The sequence below is a fragment of the Sciurus vulgaris genome (assembly GCF_902686455.1).
Source record: "Sciurus vulgaris genome assembly, chromosome: 11".
Taxonomy (NCBI): Eukaryota; Metazoa; Chordata; class Mammalia; order Rodentia; family Sciuridae; genus Sciurus; species Sciurus vulgaris.
In genome coordinates this window covers 91,413,430-91,436,672 of record NC_136472.1, presented here as the reverse complement: position 1 = coordinate 91,436,672, position 23,243 = coordinate 91,413,430, and the positions used below count along the sequence as shown (strand labels likewise).

Sequence of the window (23,243 nt, the reverse complement as noted above, 5' to 3'; positions counted from 1 at the left end):
GCTGGTGAACCTGGGGAGGGACGGCAGCCATCCTTCAATCTTCTGCTCAGGGTCCCTGACACTTACCAGTAGCCCAGTCTGAGCCACCATCGCATCCTTGATCTACCCCCTAAAGCTATAGCACCAGAACACTTTGGAGGCTCAAGTGATCTTGGAGTAAGCATGAGCATTAGAAATCTGCTTCAGTGGTTTCCTTGGACTGAAACACACAGTGTTGCTCTTTTCACGGGTGAATGCCTTGTGCAGAGGCATTACTGAGGGTCTGTGCTATCTTCCAGGTGCTGCTTTTCATCGCCTTGCTTAACTCTCACACAAATGGAGGCAGGCACCACTATCCTTAACTTCACTAGGACGCACAGCTTCCTACTCCTTTCTCAAGGGGCCAAATGAGCCTTGAAGTACCAAAGGAAGTGACCTTCTCCCACATGCCACCCAAGTGACCAGTTATTAAAGACATCTGAGTAGGGCTGCCAGTGCTTCTCCCCAGCTATGTGTGGAAACAGGCACCAAGGATTTAAAGAGGGTGGTATCTAAGGCATGGGACAAACTCAGAGGCTGATCCTCTGTCATCAATGATCTGGCCCAATCTATGCACAGCATGACCCAGATCTGGGACCCAGTTCTCTCCCCTGAACTTGTCATCTCACCTGTACAACTTGCCGTCACTGGCCTTACATCATGTTATTTGTTCTCTTGAATTCCTGTTTAAATATAATATTACTTAATATTTCATACCTCTGTGCCTCCCCTCCAATAATTAGCATGCAAGTTTTTGAGAGATAGGAAGTAATGACTCTTACAGAGTTGACACCCAATAAATTTTTGTCAGCAGGAGAGCAATGTGCACCATTTTTGATTGATGGGTTTTCAAATAACAGGTAAAACTTAAATACTGCTTTATTAAGAAAGAGACCTCTGGCATTTAGACTTGTTCTGGATACTACAGGTAGATTGTGGAATCATTAAGATGCCAACATAATAACCTAGCTCTGTGCTGACCTTCTGCTCATGTATCTGAGATCACAAAATGCAGGTGAAAACTGAAGTGATGATACATGGGTTTGGGGAAATAAGACCATTAGTGGCATCTGTGGCAGCTAATCAGCAGGCCGTTTGCTCCTCTCTGCATACAAGGCTTCATATTTAAACTTATGCTTTTATATTACACCTGTAAATAAATGTGCCATGAATAGCAATTTACATCCACTGTGCCATTTCATCCTCACAAGATTGGACATTCGCTGCTCTCATTCTGTATGCAGTTATCATTCTGTTTTATAACTATGCAAATTAAGGCACATGACTAAACAGAGATCTCAACATCTAAACAAAGCATAAAATGAACCCACAAGCTTCCACCACGCCAACGTGCCTCTCGTGGTGGCACAGGACAGAAGTATCTTATTTTCTTTTTCTTTTTTTACTGGGGTTGATTTCTGGTTCTGCTACTTTAGCCAAGTAAGCATGGACATTTCTAACCTCTTCCTCAGTTTTAAATGTTGGCAATAATAGTATCTATCTCACAGATTGGTGAGAATTCAATAAGCTGATCACTATACTCCGAATTTGCTTCAGGAAAGCACTTTCTAGTTGTTAGCCTGTTATCACACACTGCTGTTGGGTATTAGGAAAAAGGGCAAGAAGCAACACCCTCAGGTCTGCCTTCCTCTTCAGAACTTGGGTTAGCATTAGGAATCACAGTTCCTACTTCTAAAGCCTCAGTGAGTAATCCCCAAGCCCTCCAGCACCACAGAACACAGTGCTGTGCAGAGGCAGAGCACTGTTTCAGGGTGAGGGCAGGATGGGTCAGTAAATTCTCAGACAGATTCTCATCCCTTCTCCTACACCATCCACACAGTAGCTACTAGCCACGTGAGTCTATAGAGCACTCAAAATGTGGCTGGTTCAAATTGAGATGTGCTGTGTCAGACACATCAGAATTTGAAGACTTAATGCAAAAAAAGTAAAATAGCTCATTAGAGTTTTTTATACAGATTACTTATTGAAATGATAATACTTTGGATATAATGAATTAATTAAAATAAGTTTAAAAGCATTTTTAAATGGATTAACTCAGACGTTTTAAAATTAATTTCACTGGTTTGTTTATTTATTTTTTGGAACATCAGATTGAACCCAGGGGCGCTTTACCACTGAGCTACATCCCCAGCCCTTTGTTTTTTATTTTCAGACAGGATCTCATTAAGTTTTTTTTAAGCAATTTAGGGCCTCACTAAGTTGCTGATGCTGGTCTTGAACTTGGGATCCTCCTGCCTCAGCCTGACCAGACACTGGGATTACAGGTGTGTACCACTGCACCTGGTGGTTCATTTAACTTTGTAGAAAGTGTCTACCAAGAAATTTTACATCAGTCACATGGCTCACATTGTATTTCTATTGGACAGCACTTCTCTAGATCATACTGCACATGCATCAAAGGGCCTCACTTCAGAGGTCTAATTCCCAAACTCAGTGACCATCAGAGCAGTTTAAGCCAACAGCCCAGCTGTTCCCACTCTGCAGTCTCCAGAGTCCACATGAATGGGCATGAATGGAGACAAGCTACATGCAACAAAGTACTATGTAGCCTACCTCCTCCTGATGGCCTAATTGTAGATAAACATAGTTTATAAAAATAAAAATGACTTGTCTAATTGAAAGAAACTTTGCAAAATATGACTGGAACCTGAATTTAAACCCCTTGAAACTTCTTTCTCCATATCCATGAAACCTGGACCCCTCTGGTCACACGGACACCACAGGGCTCATAAATGTTAGATTAAGATTTGACTCTTGGGTGAACTAAGAACACAACCAATGCAATGCCGGGGGATACGGATAACCCTCCTGTTTGGAGAAGTCACTCATCTAAAGCACTGCAGCTGGAATTGCATCAGCTTTCCTGGGAAAGTAACCGGAACTTGACCCTAGCTTCTTGAAATTCCCATACTAGAGAACTGTTTCTCAGGACACATGGGGCATTTACTTGGCTTATCCGCCATAATTCAGCTTAAATATTATAGAAACTCCTGAGTTCTGATGCTGACGTTCAAACACACATTTACGTGTGTGGAATATAAATAAGGCTGCATGACTTTATTTTCACTAAGGGCAATGCACAGATTTTAGTCTAACAGTACTGGTTCTGGTGTATCTTTTGATCCCACATATAGGAGTCTGGTTTTATGATTGTATAAATTGCAAATCATAATTCACCATTTTGGACACACACATACTTTTAAAATTTTTCTCTCTCCTCTAGCCATTTCTAACACAAAGTAAGATGGGACTGGTGAACCTTTCTTTAGCTACTATAGCACATGCCAACCATGGAGCCCACCAGGATTAAGACCTGCCATCAGCATGCCTGTGTATGTTAAACTGCCCTTTGGCTGCACTGTGCACTGACTGGGGTTCCTTGAGGAGAGGTGTTGTCTTTAATTAGCCACATGTGCTCTTACTCCCTTCCGCCTCCCTGCACTGTCATTTGGCATATTCCCAGAGAATGACCTTTGATTCTTTCCTAAACAAAACAAAACCAAACTAGAAGGTTTCCTGGAAAAAAAAAATCCACAGTGCACTTTTGTAGGGAAAATAGGATAGTTGAGGACGGATCATACCACAGGTTCTCCCACTGAACACAGGACAATGACTGCACATCCCCTGCACTGGAAAGAAAGAAGGTGGCGATGATAGGCCTATGACAAGAAGTAAGAAGCCACCTCTCCACAAGGAGATCCTCAGCAGCTCTGGTTGGACATTATCTTAGAAGATGAAATTTTATCAGCCCAGGACAGAGGGCTGGGCCAAATACTACCATCACCTCCTCTTATAAAGTGTCTACATACTAAATTAATACATTCCTAGGTGAGTAAAATATTAATAAACAGGTAGCACTCTTTCTGCTTCCAGGAAGCTTGTAAATCCAACACCTGTGTTGAACAGTCAAGACCGAGTCAAGATAAAGGGCAGAAAAGACAGCGCCCAGGCTCAGAGAGGAAACAGAGCTTTAAGTGTTCTTTTCATCATCAGGAGTCACTCTTAGTCCTTTTCCAAACTGATACTGCCTAAAACATAGACATCAGTCTTAAGTTAGTATTTATCATCTTCTATAACTGAAATGCTCTGTTCAAAATGTCTAAAGAAAAAATACACACAACTCCCCTGGATCCCCACTCCAAAGAAAAGCAAACCACAAGACAAACTAAAGTTCACACCCTGAAGCTGCCCACAAGGTTAAATTTGCTACTACCAGTCTTCCAGGGTATCTGGAAAAGAAGAGGCACCTGAGGATTTTCCTCCTGACATCTGGAGGAAATATATTGGTTTTCTGGTCCTTGGGGAAAACACTGAGGTGGGGAGCACACAGGCTGGATAGTACGTGATGTATTTATTCTGTAAATCTGGTTAGAAAGGCACCAGGTAAGCTGATGTCAAGGAAAAACTTAAGTCTGTGCCTCCACTGCAACTCATAGGGAGCTCAATGTGCAGTAGAGCTCAGGTGTGCACCCTGGCTCCTGAACCAGGAGGAGACTGTGCCCTGTCATAATAACCTCGCTCTCTAGGCCTCAGGCTTGATCCATGTAAATATGATATATTAAGAGTATCCGAATCCTTAGCATTGCTGTAAAGACTAAGAATGACAACCCGTACCAAGTGCCAGCTCACCGTGAGCACTTGGTGAAGGTTGTCCTCCTGCCACTGCCCAATTCCACTGTCCCCTACTAATGGTGCAGAAGAAGTTCTAAAAATTGGAAAATCTGAGCAAGTGTTAGAGAAAACAGGCTTTAGTTAACATGGGATTCATTAAAGCATGTAAATTATATGAAGAAAAAATCATGAAGAGTCAATTTTCAGGTTCAAATAAGAATAATGAAATAAACCTACCACCTAAAAAAATTAACCTAGCTAATAACTGCACATTAAAATAGAGAGGTAACACTACTTTCCTTTTAAATTGGCAAAATTGTTGTAATTATAATGACTAATGTTTATCAAAGTGCAGTGAAACAGGCACTGTAATATTTTTACAAAGTTATCCAACATCATAAGCCAATAAATGTTTACTATAATTTACCCAATAGTCTCATTTCTAAATAATGATCTAAAGGAAATCTGCCAAAGTATAGAAATTTTGATATGTATAATAATATTCACTGCACTATTTATTTAAAAGTGGCATAAATTATGTACATAATAAAATATTATATACCAACAAAAAGGATGGTTACAAAAATAATAAAGGATCATGGGAAACCGTTTGTGAAACAATGGTATCTTAAAAAGCTAAGATACGAAACTGAATATATGTTTTATTTGTTTATTTATTTATTTATTTATTTATTTATTTATCCGGGGTCTCACACATACTGGGCACGTGAGTTACCACTGCGCTATCTCCCCAGTCCACTAAACTGAATATAATTCATGATTATAATATAAAAGAAATAATTTATACAGGAAAATGTTAAAAGCTGTATTTGGAAAATAGGATATTAATAAGTAAAGTTTTAGCATCTCTAGTTTTCAAATGTTTTGAAACACTTATTTCTTTGGAAAACAAGCATGCATGTAAACTAATGTACTCCAAACTCCTCTGACACATCAGACTGTCCAACTAGAATTCACTCATGCATTAATTTTCACTAACAGTGCACAATGTACAAACCAAGTCACTACTTCTGGAAATGCTGTTTCCATAAAGTGAGTTAGGATTAACATTATTCAAACGACTTGGGGAAAGAAGTGTAGTTTTCTATAGTAACAACCCAATTTCCATCTCATCCTCTTTCCTATCCATTTCCATTTCAGGTTGAGTGAAAAGCAAAACAGTACAAGAGAAGTCAGGGCCTATCCACAAGCAGCTCATGTTCCCTGCAGGTCCCAATCTTGTGCTTCCATCTCCACCCACCACCAGCTCACCTACAAGGGCCAACTTGCTCCAAGTTGACTAAGCCTGGACTAGTGGCCCCTCCAAGAGGAAGGAGTCTAAAGTGTTTAACAATCATCTACCAGACGACTCCACACATCTTTAACTCATTAGAGCAGGTGAGAGGATTTATAAGTGATAGTGAGTCAAGAATAAAGAAATTCAAATTTTTTATTCTTCTCATACATTCTATTGCTTGTTTCTATGGACCTGTGTGTCTAGATAAAAAGGAGTAAAGTCTCAACAATGTAATGGTTTGTACCAAACCACTGAACATCCTTTACCTCCTGAGCTCACATTCATAGCACCAGACAGGGAGATAGACTGGGTGAACTCGGCCAAAGACCTCTCATTCTGGTGCAGGAGTCTATGCTACAGAACGTGGCACCCAATCATCTGTAACTTCCTAAACCTTCACTATTAATAATACAGACAACCCCTTAAGCACAAGGGAACATGTCAGTGAAATTCAGAGTCCTGCTTGTCTCTTGGGTCACGGGGAGGTTGGATATCATACACTGCTGGGTTTCAGATTCAAACCCTGGAGATCAGGCTGTTAAAGTGTCTGAAGTAGGGCTGTGTAGATGCAACGTTGTTTACCCAGCCAGCCAAGTGCTGTACCGCTGGAGCCATGCTGGCGAGTCATGGCCAAGTTCACAAAGCAGCCTTACAGCTCTTGACCCAGCCTCAATGGCCTGTCTGTTACATCTTTTCAGACATTTTGATGTGTCATGTCGACCCAGCTGCCAAACCTAGCAATAAGCTCAAACCCCACACACATTTCTTCTTCTTTCTAACATCAGCACTTCCAGACAAATGATACTTTCCACAAATAACCTGACAGACCTCCAAGAAGTACGTCCCTCCTCCCAAATCATTTCTCCCTCCTATATCACATCTACTGCCAACTGACAAAGAGCATAATTGACCCCCTTATTAGACCTCCATTTAACAAATATTAAGTCAATGAAGAGGAAGGAGACTACACTGGGGGAGATTTTCATCCTCTAACAAGCTCCAGAGTCTGAGTGAAATGTGTGAAATATCATGATTCTGGAACAACACCATGGATTATTTTGAACAGCTGAGGTACATCTATGGAATGCAAATACAAGAGATTTGGAAGTTTTGAATTAAAATTTCTCCTTTGACATAAGTAACTATAAAAGGGAAAGAAGAAGAATGGGGTGGGAAAGCCTAATGACAAAAGCTTAAGAAGAAGAGCTCCTTGGCCTTATCTCGGATTCCCCAGTGGAATCAGATTATCCCCACCTTAGGAAGAACACATTCCACCACCTGTCTACAGTCTAAAAGTTGGTCAGACTGCTTCAGAGATGGCATCCCACCCACAGAGGGGAGGTGTCTGAGCTGGGGAGTAAGTGGCAGGTCAGCCAACACTCTGCTGAGCTCCAGCCACTCCCTCTTCAGAGGGTGTGCATTAGGACATACCACGTGCCATATGCCCAGTGCTGGGGTCACATGAGGAACCCTTGCTCATTCAATTTAGAAATAGACAAACCCTTTATGAGAATGATGCATCCAATAATAGGCAGGGGCCACCTGTCTTCTCATGCTCCACTCTACTCCTGCACAAGCTCAGCAACATTCGAACACTGGCAACTCCCAAATTCTCTCCTGAGAGCTCCGTTTCCAGTCACCCTATTCCCAGTTGCTCCGTTCCTCCACGTCTGCATCTATTCAGTCACAGCATCCTGTCATTTCTATTTCCCTGCCTCGCTTAACTTACAGCATTCTTCTACTCCCTCTGCCTCTGCCTTGGTATCCTCACTGATTCCTACCTGGACTACTGAAACTATTCCTGAAGGGACTTACAGCTTCTGGTCCTCTACTCCATCCTTCACTCCTGCCACTGAAGTCAGCTATTAAACACCAATGCACAGTCCCTACCTAAAAGCACCAGGCTTCCCAATTGCATTTTTGCCCCTCGTTCCAGGCAAATCCTCATGGCCTTTCTGTCTCAAGAAACAGCATTCCCTCCACAGTCTATCCTGCTATTCCATCTCTGTCCCACAACTCATGAATCCTTCAAGATCCAACTCAAATGTCATCTCCTCTGGGAAGCCCTCTCCAGTTCCAGCAGTCGTGAGCCATACTATGCTGTCTGTTCCCCTAGAGCTTTCTGCATATTTCTATCCTAAACACCACAACGAATGGCAGTGATCTGTTCAGGTACCAGTTTCCCCAGAGACAATACTACAAAGTCCTTGTGGGTAGGAACCATATCTTCATTTGCAAACCTGGTCCAGAGCTATGCAAAGCACATACTTAGTGTGACTGAATCCATTAGTCAGTCAGAAGACACACAGAAGGCTATAAGAGGAGTTAGGGTAAAAGATTGAAAAGATATTGATGTCAGGATGCCTGATCTAGTCCCCAGCTGCCCAGAGTTATGTGCACATTTATTAATCTCTCCAGGATTTAGTTTCCCATCTGTAGAAGGAGGAAGGGGGACTATGTGATTTCCAGGATCTCTTTAACTCATTCGTTCTAGCATTCAGACTATTTTCCTTTAAAATCTGCAATAAAGAGAGACTATAAAACGCCTTGGTAACAGTATATTCTTTGGTGAGTGTGGACACTCTCCAAAGCCAGCCAGGAGAATGCTCATTTGCAGGCCTCTAGGCAGAGCCCAAGGGTGCTAACAGTAGCAGTTTCTCCCCTCCACTCATCCTTCCCCAGTTGCTTTGTTATGTTTGGAGAAAATCCCCGATTTCTCTCTACTCATTTCGTCCAAAGTGGACTGTTAAATATTATACACAAGGGAGCCGGGCATGATGCACGCCTATAATCCCAGCAGCTTGGGAGGCTGAGGCAGGAGGCTCATGAGTTCAACACCAGTCTCAGCAAAAATGAAGCATTAAGCAACTCAGTTTGACCCTGCCTCTAAAAAAACACAAAATAGGGCTGGGGATGTGGCTCAGTGGCCAAGTGTCCCTGAGTTCAATCCCAGGTACCACAAGGAGAAAAAAAAAAAAAAATCATATGCAAGGGGAAAAAAAAGCCTAATGACAAAAACCTAAGATGCATTAAAAGTAACAAGATTACTGAAGCGGAGTTGACCCCCAAGACTTGATAATCACCTTGTAACCCCATACTCTGGGGGTGGCTGGTATCTCAGCACGGCCACTTCTGTTCTAGCAGGCTGAGGAGCAGGGTAAGGCTTGACCATCTCATGAAGCATCCCAGGGTGCTGGTCACTGTAGAAAAGTCCATGATCCTGGTTCTTACTGACCGGGGACATCATTTGCTTGGTCTTGAAGGGATACTCAGGGGGAGGACCACGAGGGTCTAGCACTTTCGCAGCAGGCTGGGCCGGAGAGGGCCCACCTCCTGCTTTGAACCCCTTTCCATTCCCTGAGCCAGGGAGGTGTTGCTTAGCACCATTCCTCTCCAACGACAGCTGCATGATTCTCTCACTCAGAGAGCGGACATGGCCCTGCTTCAGTTCTTTCAGCGCCTCGTCCTTATGAGCCTGTCCGCTGTTGGCACGGTTCACCGTGGGCCTCCCCTCAGTGCGGGACTTCTGACTGGTGCCCCCAGCCATGTAGTAACCGTGTCCCACAGGGCCCTGTTGCGGCTGCTGCTGCTGCTGCTGCTGTTGCCCCCTGAAGAACTGTGACTGGGCTTTGGCCTCCTCATAAGTGGGCAGTTCCTCATTGTTCTGCTGAGGCTGTGTGGACCGGACCTGTTTCTCCATCACCGTATTGTCCACCTGGTGTTCCTGACCCTGCGGTTCCTGGCGTGCTGACTGGTAGACCATTTGTGGGTCTTCTTGAGGGAGGTTTTCCGTGGAAGAAAAGTTGTTTGTAGGGTGGGCTGGTCCTGCACTCCCTGTGGCCTGGTGCTGAATGGCTAGCAAGTTCATGTTCTCAGTAGGGGTGCCATACCGCAGTTGCTCCTGGATCAGCCGCTGCAATACTGTTCCAGCTGCTGCATCCTCGGAACCTCTCATTTCCACCTCTGAGATCCTCAGGAAGTTCGGGGAGTGGAAGTTACAAAGAGGATCCTCTAAAAGACAAGCACAGGAAAAAAGATATCAGGCTGTTCCCCAGGAGATACATGCTTATAAGTATGTGGAACAATTAGCATTCTAACTACAGTAGCATTAAAGACAAGATTTCAAAACCCCATCACCTCTATCTATCTACCCTGCAATGTATGGATGTTTCTCCAATTCACAGTGACTTGGCTACTCTCCATCCCCTCTCCTGCTGCTTCTCCTCGACTTGCTCCATCCTTCTGCCTCCCCCTTTTCTTTAACCTCTCCAATGGTCCCTTCTCTTCATCCACAAAAACATAACACAAGTCTTTCCCATCTCAAAAAAAAAAAAAAAAAAAGCCAAAACCCAAAACAAACACAAAGAAACCGCCTTCTCTTGGCCCTACCACAGACCTCTAATTGCTATCCTGCATCTCCCCTTTCCTTCTCTTCTGGTTATCTTCAGCAAGCAACCCACACACTTTGTCTCCAGGTTCCAAATGCTCCATCCACTGCTCTGATTAGTAACTAAATCCACAAGAGTCTTCAAACTCTCATATTACACACCTAACCTTTCCAAAGCATTTGACATGGTTGATCACGCGCTTCTTGAAGTGCTCTCCTAATTTGGCATCCAGGCTGCCCCTCCTCCTGCCTCTGAACACTCCTCTGCTACCTATTCTCCATCTGTGCCTTAAATTTAGTTTCCCCCCAGGTCTGGGTCTGTCCTGAGTGCTCTTCTTCCCTCATTCAACAGAATCTTCATCTCATCTTCCAAGTCATGACCCCCCACACCTACAAGGGCAGCTGACAGCTCTTAAGGCCTTCTACCTCAACATATATTCCTCTTCCCACACACTTGTTCACCCCAACTTGAGGTCCCCCTGTCTCAGCTACTTTTTGTCAGACCAAAAAACTTGGAAATTTTCCATAGTAATTCCTTCCTCTCCCTGACCTCCAACATCCAGTCAGTCAACTTCTTCGTCATTCCCAAGCCAATCTCCAAGTTTGTTATTAACAACCACAATAACTAAAGTGTACATGATATGACAGGTATTCTGCTACAATCTCTTCATATGTAATTTCAACTATCCCACATACAATCCCATGAGGCAGATATTAATTCCCCAGTTTACAGATGAAGAGAGGCTCAGAGAAGATAAGTCAGAGATAGGAAGAGGCAGAGCCAGGATATGACTCCAAATCTATGTTCACTCCCACAACATTCCAAGTCACTGGCTTCTTATACCCAGACCATTTCAATAGCGTCTTTATGCCCCTGATTCTAGCCTTACTTCTATTTCTAAACCCACCCCTCAGATCCCAACCTATCTTCCACACTAGCTTAAAAAACTGTTCCAATAGAAAAATTGACTCATATTACTTCTCTGCACAAAAGCCCCAACAATCAATTATAGGATGAAGCTGACAGTCTATCATATGGTATAGCAGAAACTGCCTACCTATTCAGCAATATTTCATGCCATGCCTACCCAACACTGGTAAGCCCTGGAGTTTAACCTCCTGCCATATCTAAGTACAGTTTCCAAGACATGCTACCTCTCCCCAGCCTCTGGGCTCTCGCTGGCATTCTTCCCTCTCCCTAGGTAGAGGCGTCTCGCCAGGTCTCTTGGGAAATTCTGTGCTTCAGGGGCAGCTCCAAAGCTACCTTTGGAGTAAAACCTTTTCCTGCTGCAGCCTAGCAGGCTTCACCCTTCCTTCTCCAAAGTTCCCACGCCATTTGTACATATTTCACTGGAGCAATTACCACAGCAGGTGGCAATTACTTATTTACACAAGACTCCAAACTCCATAAAGGCAAGATTCAAGTCTTCTCATCTGCACTTTCCCAGTCAATGCTGTTCTCAGATATTCAACAGTACAAGAATACCTATGTGAGCCCCACGAAAACAACACCTAGCTCATTTTCCATAGAACTTCTAAGTAGTGTATGATGGATATTATATAGCATTAGGATCGTAAAAATTCCACCACTTACTACGGGTACGACCTTGAACGAATCACTCACACTCTCTGAGCTTCAGTATCCTCCCGTGAGTCAGGGAGCTGACTCCAGCAAGTCCACACAGCCTGCACTTCCATGGGTCCAAGCAACGATGGTTCATGTTTTTGTATATACAGGCAACACATCATTTTCCATAAAACCATCTTCTATCCCCAAGTGTGTGTGTGTGTGTGTGTGTATATATATATATATGTATATATATATTTTATATATGGCATCTTCATCATGAGAAATCTCATATTCACTTTTGATCTGTTCTCTCCTTTGCTCCCCACATTTAATTAACTGCCAAGCTAGGTTTTTCTTCAGTCTACAGTGAAATGAAAAAAAAAAAAAAAAAAAAAAGTAATGTTGATTGCCTACAAGCTATATGCATATATGTATTTGAATACATCTGTGTGTGTTTACACAGACACACATCATTAGAAGGAGGCTTACAATTGTTTTTTTTTTTTTTTTTTTTTTTGATACTGGGAATTAAACCTAGGGGTGCTTACCCACTGGGCCACATCCCTGGCCCTTTTTATTTTTTGCTTTGAGACAGGGATTCGCTAAGTTGCTTAGGGCCTCACTAAATTTCTGAGCCTGACTTTGAACTTGCAATCCTTCTGTCTCAGCCTCCTGAGCTGCTAGGATTACAGGTGTTAGTTACCGCACCTGGCACAACTGTCTTTTTTAATTAAAGACTATCAAGGATTACATTTCTCTTACTTTCTTGATATTGAACTTTGAGAAAGCATGAAAGACAATGACATTTTTAGTGTCCTTACGATAGCAAAAAACAGCCTCTCCATGTTGGTCCCCTAATTCTCATTATGAAATTTCACATTTATAATAGTTCAAAATCAGAAGCAAGCCTTAGTTTCTACACCAATATGCTCTCCCATGGAGTAGGTTCTTCCATACTCTCGGGCACCTTACCCTACTCCAGGGGTGTCAGCTCTCCTTACCAACTTCTGAGAAGTGATAAACAGCCTCCTAAAACCTCTAGCCTCTGGCCTCTTCTTTTAATCCATACTTGATATTAGTATATAAATAAAAATAAGATATCTACCAGCAAAGAGACAACCATTGACCCAATACACTGCTTTTTAAGACAAGAATAGAGAAAAAGAAAAATCAGAGTTATAGTAATCCCTCCTTCTCCTCAGGGATACGTTTCAAGATCCCCAGTGGACACCTGATACCAAGGCTAATACTGAGCCCTACACAAGTCAAGTTTTTCTTATGCATTCACACCTATGATAAAACTGAATTTATAAATTAACCATGCTAAAAGATTGACAAGAACAACTGATAATAAAATAGAACAATTATAACAATATATTCTTTAAAAAGTTCTCTAAAACTTGCACATTTTTCTTTCTGTTATTTTTCATTTAGTATTTTTGGATCATGGTTGACCTTGAGTAACTGAAAATGCAAAAAGAAAAACCACACATAAAGGGGGGCTACTGCATCAAAAGAGATAAAAATGAGAAACGTGGCGTTACTTTGCTTTTCCAACACAAGTTAGCCAAAGGACTTACCAACTTTTTCCCTGATGCTACTGTTTGCCTCCACCGTCAAAGCAGATGCTTCATGCCTCCCAGAGTAGAGCTGAAAGTCTGGGAAAAAGTAGCTGGTGTCTTCTAGAATCTGCACAGGACTGCTGGGGCTGTAAGAGACAGGAGCGGGTGCTGGGAGAAAGAAAGTAATGTGTATGTTAGTGCCAATCAAGTGCCCCCCCCCCCCTTCCTGTGTGACTCATGACAGCCCACGAAGCACTGTCCCACATTGCAACCCACAGCAGGAGTGCTCTATCTTTTTGATTCATAAAATTCCAAAGTTACTATTCAGAATTATCACAAGTCCAGCCACCCACAAAAATGACCTGTGAGGTCAACATAACAGTCTTTAAGACACGCTGAGCTGAAGAAGCATGGAGGCTTCATTTTTTCCCATTCCAAGGGCGGTGGTGGCAGCACCAACCGAAGCCAAGTCCTCAAGTTCAGAATGATCAAGAAGGAAGTTAAAAGGAGGGAGGTGGGAAGGTCACAAAAGGAGAACCAAAGTGTGAAGAGTAACTATCTCTCAAGATATAAAAAGATCAAGAAAGAGGTGGCCACTGTGTCAGACGATATGCTTGCAAGAGACTGTCCCAGCCTAGGACAGAGCACTTAGCCTCGCTCAAAGGTTTCTGAAGTCGTGTGCTGGATTCTGGAGTCTGGGCCTCTGCCAACCATTGGCCTTTCAGCTCATTTCTCTGTTTCACACACAAACCGGAGTGTGCTTCCAAATCCAATTAAATGTGACACTGTACTCAGTTCTACAGTCACTGAACGTGAAATACCACTACAGTGACACCGACAGTGTACACACAACATCCATGGGAACTTTCAGCTGGATGGGTCTAGCCTGTTTTCCTGCTCTGCAGATTTCCCTGCGTGGGCACCAAGTTTAAGGCTATTTTTAGCAAAAGTAACTTAGTTTACTCTGGAGAGTCATACGTTTTTTAAAAAAATTAAAATCCTTTCCCAAAAGATAATTCCATTAGAAGAAAAATGCTTTTTAGCAATCCCTTTGAACTGGTCATTTGAATTTCTTCCTGGGTTTGTTTTCCACACATTTCCCACAGGGTGATGTTACTAGTAAGCCACTAATTATACCAAGGGCTGAGAGATAGGAATGCACTGGTGGTCTTCCTGAGTTTCTTCACCTCAACACATGAATAGCATTTGCATGTGCTATTGAATCATAGGCACAACTGCCCTACAGAGAAAAAAGATTGTGATAACTATTTATCTTATAAATTTAAAATAATAACAGTTGTGGCACTGGGGTTTTGTAGCTCAGTGGCTGAGTGCTTGCCTAGCATGTGTGAGGCACTGGGTCCATCCTCAGCACCATATAAAAATAAATAAATGAAATAGAGGTATTGTGTTCATCTACAACTAAAAAATTTTCAGAAAAAATAAAATAACAGTTGTGACTCTCACCTTGTGAAATGACATTTTGTTGTATGAAGACAGTCTAAAATCACAGTTCAAAGGCACAAGACATTATTTCTCAGCCTTCTCTTTTTTGGCCAGTCTGCAAGAACTAGTTCACAAAGAAACTCAGACCTTTCCTGGCCCTTGTTCTCTGTCTGTATATTGTATAAATCTGAAAATGCAGGGTTAAAGTCAGGATCCTAGATGGCCAGGATCCAAAGCCAAATCCTGACCAGGATTCTGTTTTCAGGCAGGTAGAAAACTAAGGAGGTAAAAAGTCCTGGCAGCACATCAAACTCTCCTGTGGAACTTTTAGAACTTTAAAACCCAGACCTCAAGCAGACCTATTCACTCAGAATCTGGGGGTTGAGTTCAGACAGCTGTAATTTATAAAACTCCTTGAATGACTCCAATGAGCAGCCAAAGTTGAGAAGCTTTAAGCGAGGGGGAGAATCATCCACACAAAGGAAACACACACACACACACACACACACACACACACACACACACACACAAAACACTTTTCTGCACCTCCACCCCATTCCTCCCACGGAGTCTGAGAGGAGCCGAAGGCCCATTTGCTTCAATAAAGGAAAGAGTCGTGTTTTCTGCAGGGTGAGAGATAGGGGTTAAATTTCATTCTGCTACTTATGGATTTCCAGTTTCCCCAGCACCATTTGTTGAAGAGGCTATCTTTCCTCCAATGTATGTTTATGGTGCCTTTGTCTAGTTTGAGATAACTGAATTTATGTGGGCTTGTCTCTGTGTCTTCTATTCTGTTCCACTGGTTTTCACATCTGTTTTGATACCAATACCATGCTGTTTTTGTTACTATAGCTCTGTAGAATAATTTAAGGTCTAGTATTGTGATGCTTCCAGCTTTACTTTTCTCACTAAGGATTGCTTAGGCTATTCTGGGCCTCTTGTTTTTCCAAATGAAGTTCATGATTGCTTTTCATATTTCCATCTCTCTCTTATCCTGCACAAAACTCAAAATGAATCAAGGATCTAGGCATTGGACCAGAGACCCTACATCTACTAGAAGAAAATAGTAGGCCCAATACTCCATCATGTTGGCTTAGGAACTGACTTCCTCAACAAAACTCTTCTCCTAAAGTGCAGAAGTAAAATCAAGAATTAACAGGTGGATGATATCAAACTAAAAAGTTTCTTCAGAGTAAAGGAAACAATCAAGAGCATGAAGAGAGAGCCTACAGAATGGGAGAAAATTTTTACCATATGCACCTCAGAGCATTAATCTCCAGGATATATACAGAACTCAAGAAACAACACTAAAAAAAAAAATAACCCAATTAATAAATGGGCAAAGGAACTGTACAGACACTTCACAGAAAAAATACAAATGATCAACAAGTATATGAAAAAATGTTCAACATCTCTAGTATTTAGAGAAATGCAAACTAAAATTACACTGAGATTTCATCTCACTCCAGTCAAAATGGCAACAATCAAGAATATAAGTAACAAATGTTGGTGAGGATGTGGGAAAAAGGGCACACTCATACATTGCTGGTCAGACTGCAAATTGGTGCAACTACTCTGGAAAGCAGTATGGAGATTCCTCAGAAAGCTTTGAATGGAACTGCCATTTGACTCAGTTATCCCACTCCTAAAGGGCTTAGAATCAGCATACTACAGTGACACAGCCACATCAATATTAGAGCAGCTCAATTCACAATAGCTAAGCTATGGAACCAACCTAGATGGCCTTCGACAGATGAATGGATAAAGAAAATGTTGTATACATACACAATGGAATATTACTCAGCCATAAGGAAGAATAAAATCATGGCATTTGCCTGTAAATGGATGGAAATGGAGAATATCATGTTAAGTGAAATAGTCAATCCCAAAAAACCAAAGCTGAATGTCCTCTGTGATATGTGGATGCTAACACACAAATAAGGGGATGGGGAGGATAGAAGTTCATTGGATTAGATAAGGGAATGCAGGGGAGGGAGGTGGGAATAGGAATGACAGTAGAACGAACCATACGTAACTTTCCTATGTTCACATGTGAATGCATGGCCAGTGAGACTCCACATCACGTTCAACTGCAAGAATGGGATCCTAACTAGAAGATGATGTACACCACATTTGTATAAATACATCAAAACATACCCTACTGTCATGTATGACTACAACGAACAAATAAAAAACGTGATTTTAAAAAAAGTAGATCTGGGTCAGGAATGACATGTGGCAGCATATTAATACACTTTGAGTGATACTTTCTAGTCACAGGACTAAGAATTTTAAATGATAAGAGAGAAAACCTCTAATAAAATTGAGGTAAACAAATGTACACAAAGGAGAGCACAGGTGTGTAGAGCTCAGAATGGACCCCTGCACTAAGCCGTTCACAGTCACAACAACACTGGTACAAATCATTTTTCCCCACTTTATCCCATGGACTGCCAACTAAGAGCAGATTCAAGAGCTCTAGGCCACAGGACACTGAACAGAGAGTGGTCCCTGAATAGGCTTACACACACACACACACACACACACATTCTCTCTTTCTCTCTCTCTCTCTCTCTCTCTCTCTCTCTCTCTCTCTCTCTCTCTCTCTCTCTCAGACTGAGGCACATGATGCTCAACTATGTGTCAATGAACATTTAAGTCTTCTTTTTTCATTAACAGGTGAGGGCAGCTGCCTTCTGTTCCCACGGCTGCTGTCATTCCTGGATGCTGGAGAAAGGCAGGAGAGCTAAGCAGATGACGGAACAGGCCTTGCCAGTGGAGAGGACCAGTTTTCATCCACTCCACTAAAGCCAGGAGATCGTCAGGTGTGCTATCTCAGCACCAAGACAGCCTAAAGGAATCAGACTTCCTACTTTCTCAGCAGTAGGGCAAAGAAAAGTGGCAGTAATGTGTGTCACAGGATCTGCACTGCCTTCCTGGGACACACAGTATGCATCTAAGAGAGGTCTGGTTCCATCCCTGCCTATTTTAGTTAACTGTCTTCCCTAGGAGCTCCTGTACCCAAATCATTTTTAAGTCAAATGGTCTAAGGTCAAAGATATCTGAAATGAGAGCTTGGAAATAGAGGTATGGTGTGAGGGGACAGCTGTGGTCTTTGCCAGGAGTTCATAACCAGGAGTGGAGTTGTGAGAAGCCATAGGAGGCTCCAGATACCACTACCACCCAGAAAGCCCCTGCAAGGCCTGACTTAGGCCTAGTGACCCAGCAACGCTGTCAATTTAGGGGGGACCTCGGCCTCTTGAGGATTCTGGGGGCTCAACAGTGTGTAATATTACAGTGTAGATGCCCACAGGGGCATCAGAAGGACTATTTCCATGTAAGACCTCTAGTCTTCATGGGTAATTTACAGTTATCTTCTTCCAAACCAGAACCTTGTCTGAGGATCACCACCCACATGCCTCAGTGTGCAAGGCACGTGGTCAATGCACCAGAAACCCAGTCAGGGTCAGTGTGAAGGGTCAGGTCTCTAGGAGGTTTTCTCTGGGGAGGGGCAAACATAGCTCCCAGGGCCCCTGACTAGAAAGAAAGCAGAGACCTGTTTGTGCTGCATTCAACAAGGGGTGATATTCTGAGATGTTTTCAGGATTGCTGAAGGTTCAACATTTCTGTTTTATATTTGACACATTTCACCAGCTGGGTTCCTAAATGACAAAATCTGCATGGTCCCTTGTCAACACAGAGAATCCTGGCTCCCCTCTTCCTGAGCCTGACTGCTTCTAACTTACTTCAGAAGCAAGGAACATTCCCTCCCATTATGGTTTAGACTGTCACTTTCTTTGTGACTGTCCAGAGGCCTGCAGGTAAAGTGACCTGAACAAGACCTTTCACCTTACTCAATAGTGGCAATAACAAAGGGCCCCACTGTTGGAGGAAAAAAGAATTAAGGTAAAATGAAATGAGTTTTCTTGGGGAGGTAAGAGGCATGACAAGGGCCCTGGTGAGCTGCTCCTCCTCTTAACCTTCCATGATAAATGTCGAACTCCCAAGGAGCAAATCCTGCATCTGATATCAGGCCAACAGACCAGGCTCAGGAGTCTCCTTTAGGTTTAAACCCTGAAGGATATTAAACTGTCACCCCCACTATCATTCAACACACACACCACTGGGAATCCCTGTCTTTACATTCCACTCTGGCATGGCACTCCCTTGCACAGAACCATTTGGGTTATAAGTCCCAGGTCACACTTTGGTTCTGAAGGCTTTTTATTATAATCAGGCCCCTCCGTTAGCTGTCAATGACCTTGCTGGTCCCCTCAGCACCCCAGCATCCTGTAAACATGCCATCCTCATTCTTTAAGTGCAAACCTCTAGCTTCACCCCGCCCACCCCCAACTACTTTAAAGTTCATTCCAGCAAATTTACCTCCTCCAGAACGTCTTCCCTCTCCTACACCAGACTTCCTTCCCTCAAATGCCACAGCAATTATGATCTGAGGTGCATGAACCCAGCACATCAATGTCGACGGCCTGGTATTTTGCAGTAGTCATTAAATCTAAGTTGGTGTTATTACCCTGGTGAAGTTATAAGCCCTTTGAAGAGAGCGCCACACTGTGCACTTGCTAATTTCTAAAGGTAGCATATAAAATACATGCTCTCTGACAACTATGCTCTCTGATGGAGAGAACATAGCAATACTCTCTGCAATGGTCTCGCCGTCAAGTAGGAGAAGGTCCAAGATCTCTATAAAGCCAGTTTCTGAGAGTTCCAGATAATCCCTGCACCTTTCCATTTCCTAAAATACAGGGGCACTTACTCTCTCCTTTGCAGCTAATACTAGTGCTTTGAGGTTTGCAAGCCAGAGAACCATTCCTCAAAGATGCCACTAACTATAAAACAATTCCCAGGAGTTGCCAAAGTAAGAACCTCTCCGTCAGTTACATGTAATCCGAAACCTCTCAATGCACTGAAAAACAATTTCACTGTCCAGATTAGAACAATCTCCCCTAACTATAGCAGACATTTTAACCGCAGCCACAAACAATTCTAAGGCTTCTACCTTTTCTTTCAAAGGGCTAAGGAATTTGCTAAGTGTGCCAGCGGCCTCAAAGTTAAACCTAAGCATTCAAGTCTTTTGATTCTGGCAGAACTTGAGTTTTTCTGGACAGTGAAATACCCTGCTCAGGGAGTAGGATGCCCTGGAAACAATGTTTAGAAGGGGCCTGGAGAACCTGCGACCTGTGCCTGAAAAATAAGGGTCTAGCCTGTTCCCAGGTCTCATGTGGAAGAAAGCAAGCTAGCTCATCTGGCTTGGCCAATTCACAGTTCACAGGCACTGAGACCCAAGCGAGGCATAGACAGGCAGTGGCCCCCTCCTCTCCAGACACCTGCACACAATACACACATTGTTAAAAAGAAAATAGGAATCCTCACCATTAAGCCAAAAGCACAGCCAGAACATGATTTCTCACTCTCTTTTTCCCTGGGAACCATTATTTGAAACCCAAGATTTGAGGTTGGGGGTCACAAGTGGGTTTTCCAAGATTCCCAACCCAGACTTGCAGTGGTCTCCCAAATGGGTATCACACTTGAATTCCAATCCTGGACAGATCCATCTATTCTAGAGAACAAGTGAAATCAATACACCAATACCCATTTAATTAAGACTCACTCTAAAATGTGTGATGAATAATTTTAATTTGTCTAAGTTTTAATTTAGTGATGCTTATTAGAAATATTTCTGATATTATCAGGGTAAACCAAAATGCTGAACATGTGCTTCACTTGATAGGAGCTATAAATAAAGAGGAATGAGTAAGACGGTTCTGGACCTTAGTATGATGGATTTGATCCCAGAGACCAGCATGCACACAGCTACCCACATTTCATCACAGTATAAGTGCTCTATGAGAGGGACATGCTGTCATGCTCTGGAGGCCTGGGGTAATCTACTGCTACTCATTGGCTGAAGGGAGTGACATGGTGCTGCAATGGTAAGGAGAGACCAGGGAGGTGAGGAAAGGAATGCGTGGACCCACAACAGGTGAAGAGAGGAGGCAGCCAAGGAAGATCAGCCCATCAAGGGAAAAGAGAATCACAGACTGAGTCACAGAAATGCTTTGTGTCTTTAAGGAACAGAGTTCAGTGTAGCTTAGCTGTGGGCAAGAAGGGTGAAGCCACATCTGCGGACCCTGAATCTAGTATTCACAGGGTGTTCTTAAAAGAATTAGCACATTATTTTCACAACACTACAGAACTGGAAAATAATTTAGAGATCAGGTTCAACTTTTTCTAAAATTTTTTTATTTGTTCCTATCAGTTATACATAACAGTAGAATGCATTTTGACACATCATACATAAATGGAGTATAACTTTTCATTTGTCTGGTTGTACATGATATAAGGCAGGTTCAACTTTTAACTACTACCTACCACACTCCCTTTCTGACAAGCCAATCAGCCAATTAAATACTTTGTAAGAGAATGCTGAACCACAGGGTAAGCTTGGGGGCAGATTCTACCATCCATTACAGAAGCTACAGGGTTCTTTCCTGGTCCAAGATTTGGGATGACCGAGACTTGGTCCCAGTGTATTGAGGACTTAGTCTTGAGGATATAACACAAACACAAAAGTCCACAAATGCATTTTCCATGGCAGCACTATCACCAGGACTCCAGGGCAGCAGTGGTTGCTAGGGTGGCCTCTGTTTTCTGAGTCTTCCCATTCATTTGTGAGCAGTCCAATATATTTCCAATTAATTTTTTATGTGTAGTTAAGTTAGCCAAAGTCATTTTGTGCTGCTTACAATCAGAATCTCTGACAGAGAGATTTACACTTTAAAAAATTAATTGGTCTGACTCATACTATCACAGCATTGTCTGTATCTTAAATAATAGATGACTTAACATCATCTTGAATTATAGCACATCATATCTATTGTCCCAACTATCTCTGCACAACTTCTAAATAAATACCTGCAGTTCCCTCAAAGCTTTCTCCATCTGGAGGGACTTTCTGCTCTTATAAGTCTAGGATATTCTTACTTTGGTACATACTAAATGCCAAAACACATATTCTGCCTATCAAAAAGTCTTTTAGAATTCTACTGTAGTGCTATTTGCTTCAGGAAGTCACCTATCCCTTCTCCCCCAAATCTCTGTGTGCCACTCTGGGCTCCTACAACATTCAACAAATATTGATGAAACAGTTTATATTAAGCTGCCTATGCATTTAGTTTTTTCTCCCCCCTTTAACTTGTAAATTTTTAACAGTAGAGACCAAGTCTTATTCACCTAGTATCTCCAATTGCTAGCAGAAATAAGAGCACAGTAAGTATTCAGTGCATATTCACTGAATCAATGAACAATCTGCATATGTTTACAATATCTAAATGTTTCTAGTATATAATGGGGACTAAATAAATACAATCAACTTAATAGATAGAGAAATGCATTTTAAAACAACCATTTATAGGCATATTCTTCATTCTACAGAATTTAGCTCAAAGGTGAGTTTGTCTATTTTGAGGTCTCTTTCAAACTACTCAGGAGACCAAGGTAAAACTACCAGGAGGAAAAAAAAAAAGAAGAAGAAGAAGGAGAGAGAGAGAGAGAGAGAGAGAGAGAGAGAGAGAGAGAGAGAGAGAGAGAGAGAGAGAGAGAACGTCATCTACTGCTAAAATTAGTTAATTATAAGTATACTATGATCCAGTTCTGGGAGGGCTTTGTGCATGTTAGAAGTAACACTACAGGGCTTGTGTAGCTTGAGCACACACTCACCTTTAGAGAAAGGTGCTCATCCCTTGCAGGCAGGCCCTGTGCCTGGGAACTGCAGCCAAGCAGAGCTGGGGAGCCCCTCCACTCACCATTAAAAAGGAATATTCCTAATCCTACCTATCACAGTGAGAGATTCCATAATAAAAGAACCTTACCAGGAGAAGGAAGTTTTTAATATTTGAATTTTAACATAAAACCCAAAGACTACTTAACCATCTTGACTGAAATTATACACGAGATCATTATAATTTGTATTTCCTGTTGATGTCTTTGGTGCATAACTTATCTAAAACTAAAAGACCCAGAGTACCCAGACTCCAGAGATTCTATTCCATATACAAGTTAAACCTAAGTTCCTGAAATCTTACACTCTTCAGTCCTACTCCTTTTGTTTGGACCTATCTGAAAGCATCTCAGGACCACAAAAGTATTCTTGGCACATACTTCATTCCCCCTGAGAGAAAAAAAAGAATCACTAGCATGACTGCCAAAATTAAATATGTTCATTTCTGTATTCAGACAGTAAATACCTGACACTCTTTATTTTTTTGCACCTGACATTTTTTAGCTGCCGACAGACCTTTATTTTATTCATTT

General features: G+C 42.3%; 1 protein-coding gene across 10 annotated transcripts in view; it reads right to left on the bottom strand.

Annotated features, from left to right (window-relative positions):
- The window catches only part of AMOTL1 (angiomotin like 1), a 155,517-nt gene that overhangs the window by 56,877 nt on the left and 75,397 nt on the right, over positions 1-23,243 (bottom strand). For all 10 annotated transcript variants that reach the window (XM_079101932.1, XM_079101934.1, XM_079101930.1 and 7 more), the window contains 2 exons: positions 13,485-13,634; positions 9,031-9,958 (listed from right to left, as the gene is read on the bottom strand). In XM_079101932.1, coding sequence (XP_078958058.1) covers positions 9,031-9,958; positions 13,485-13,634 — 1,078 coding nt within the window. The remainder of the gene's footprint in view (positions 1-9,030; positions 9,959-13,484; positions 13,635-23,243) is intronic.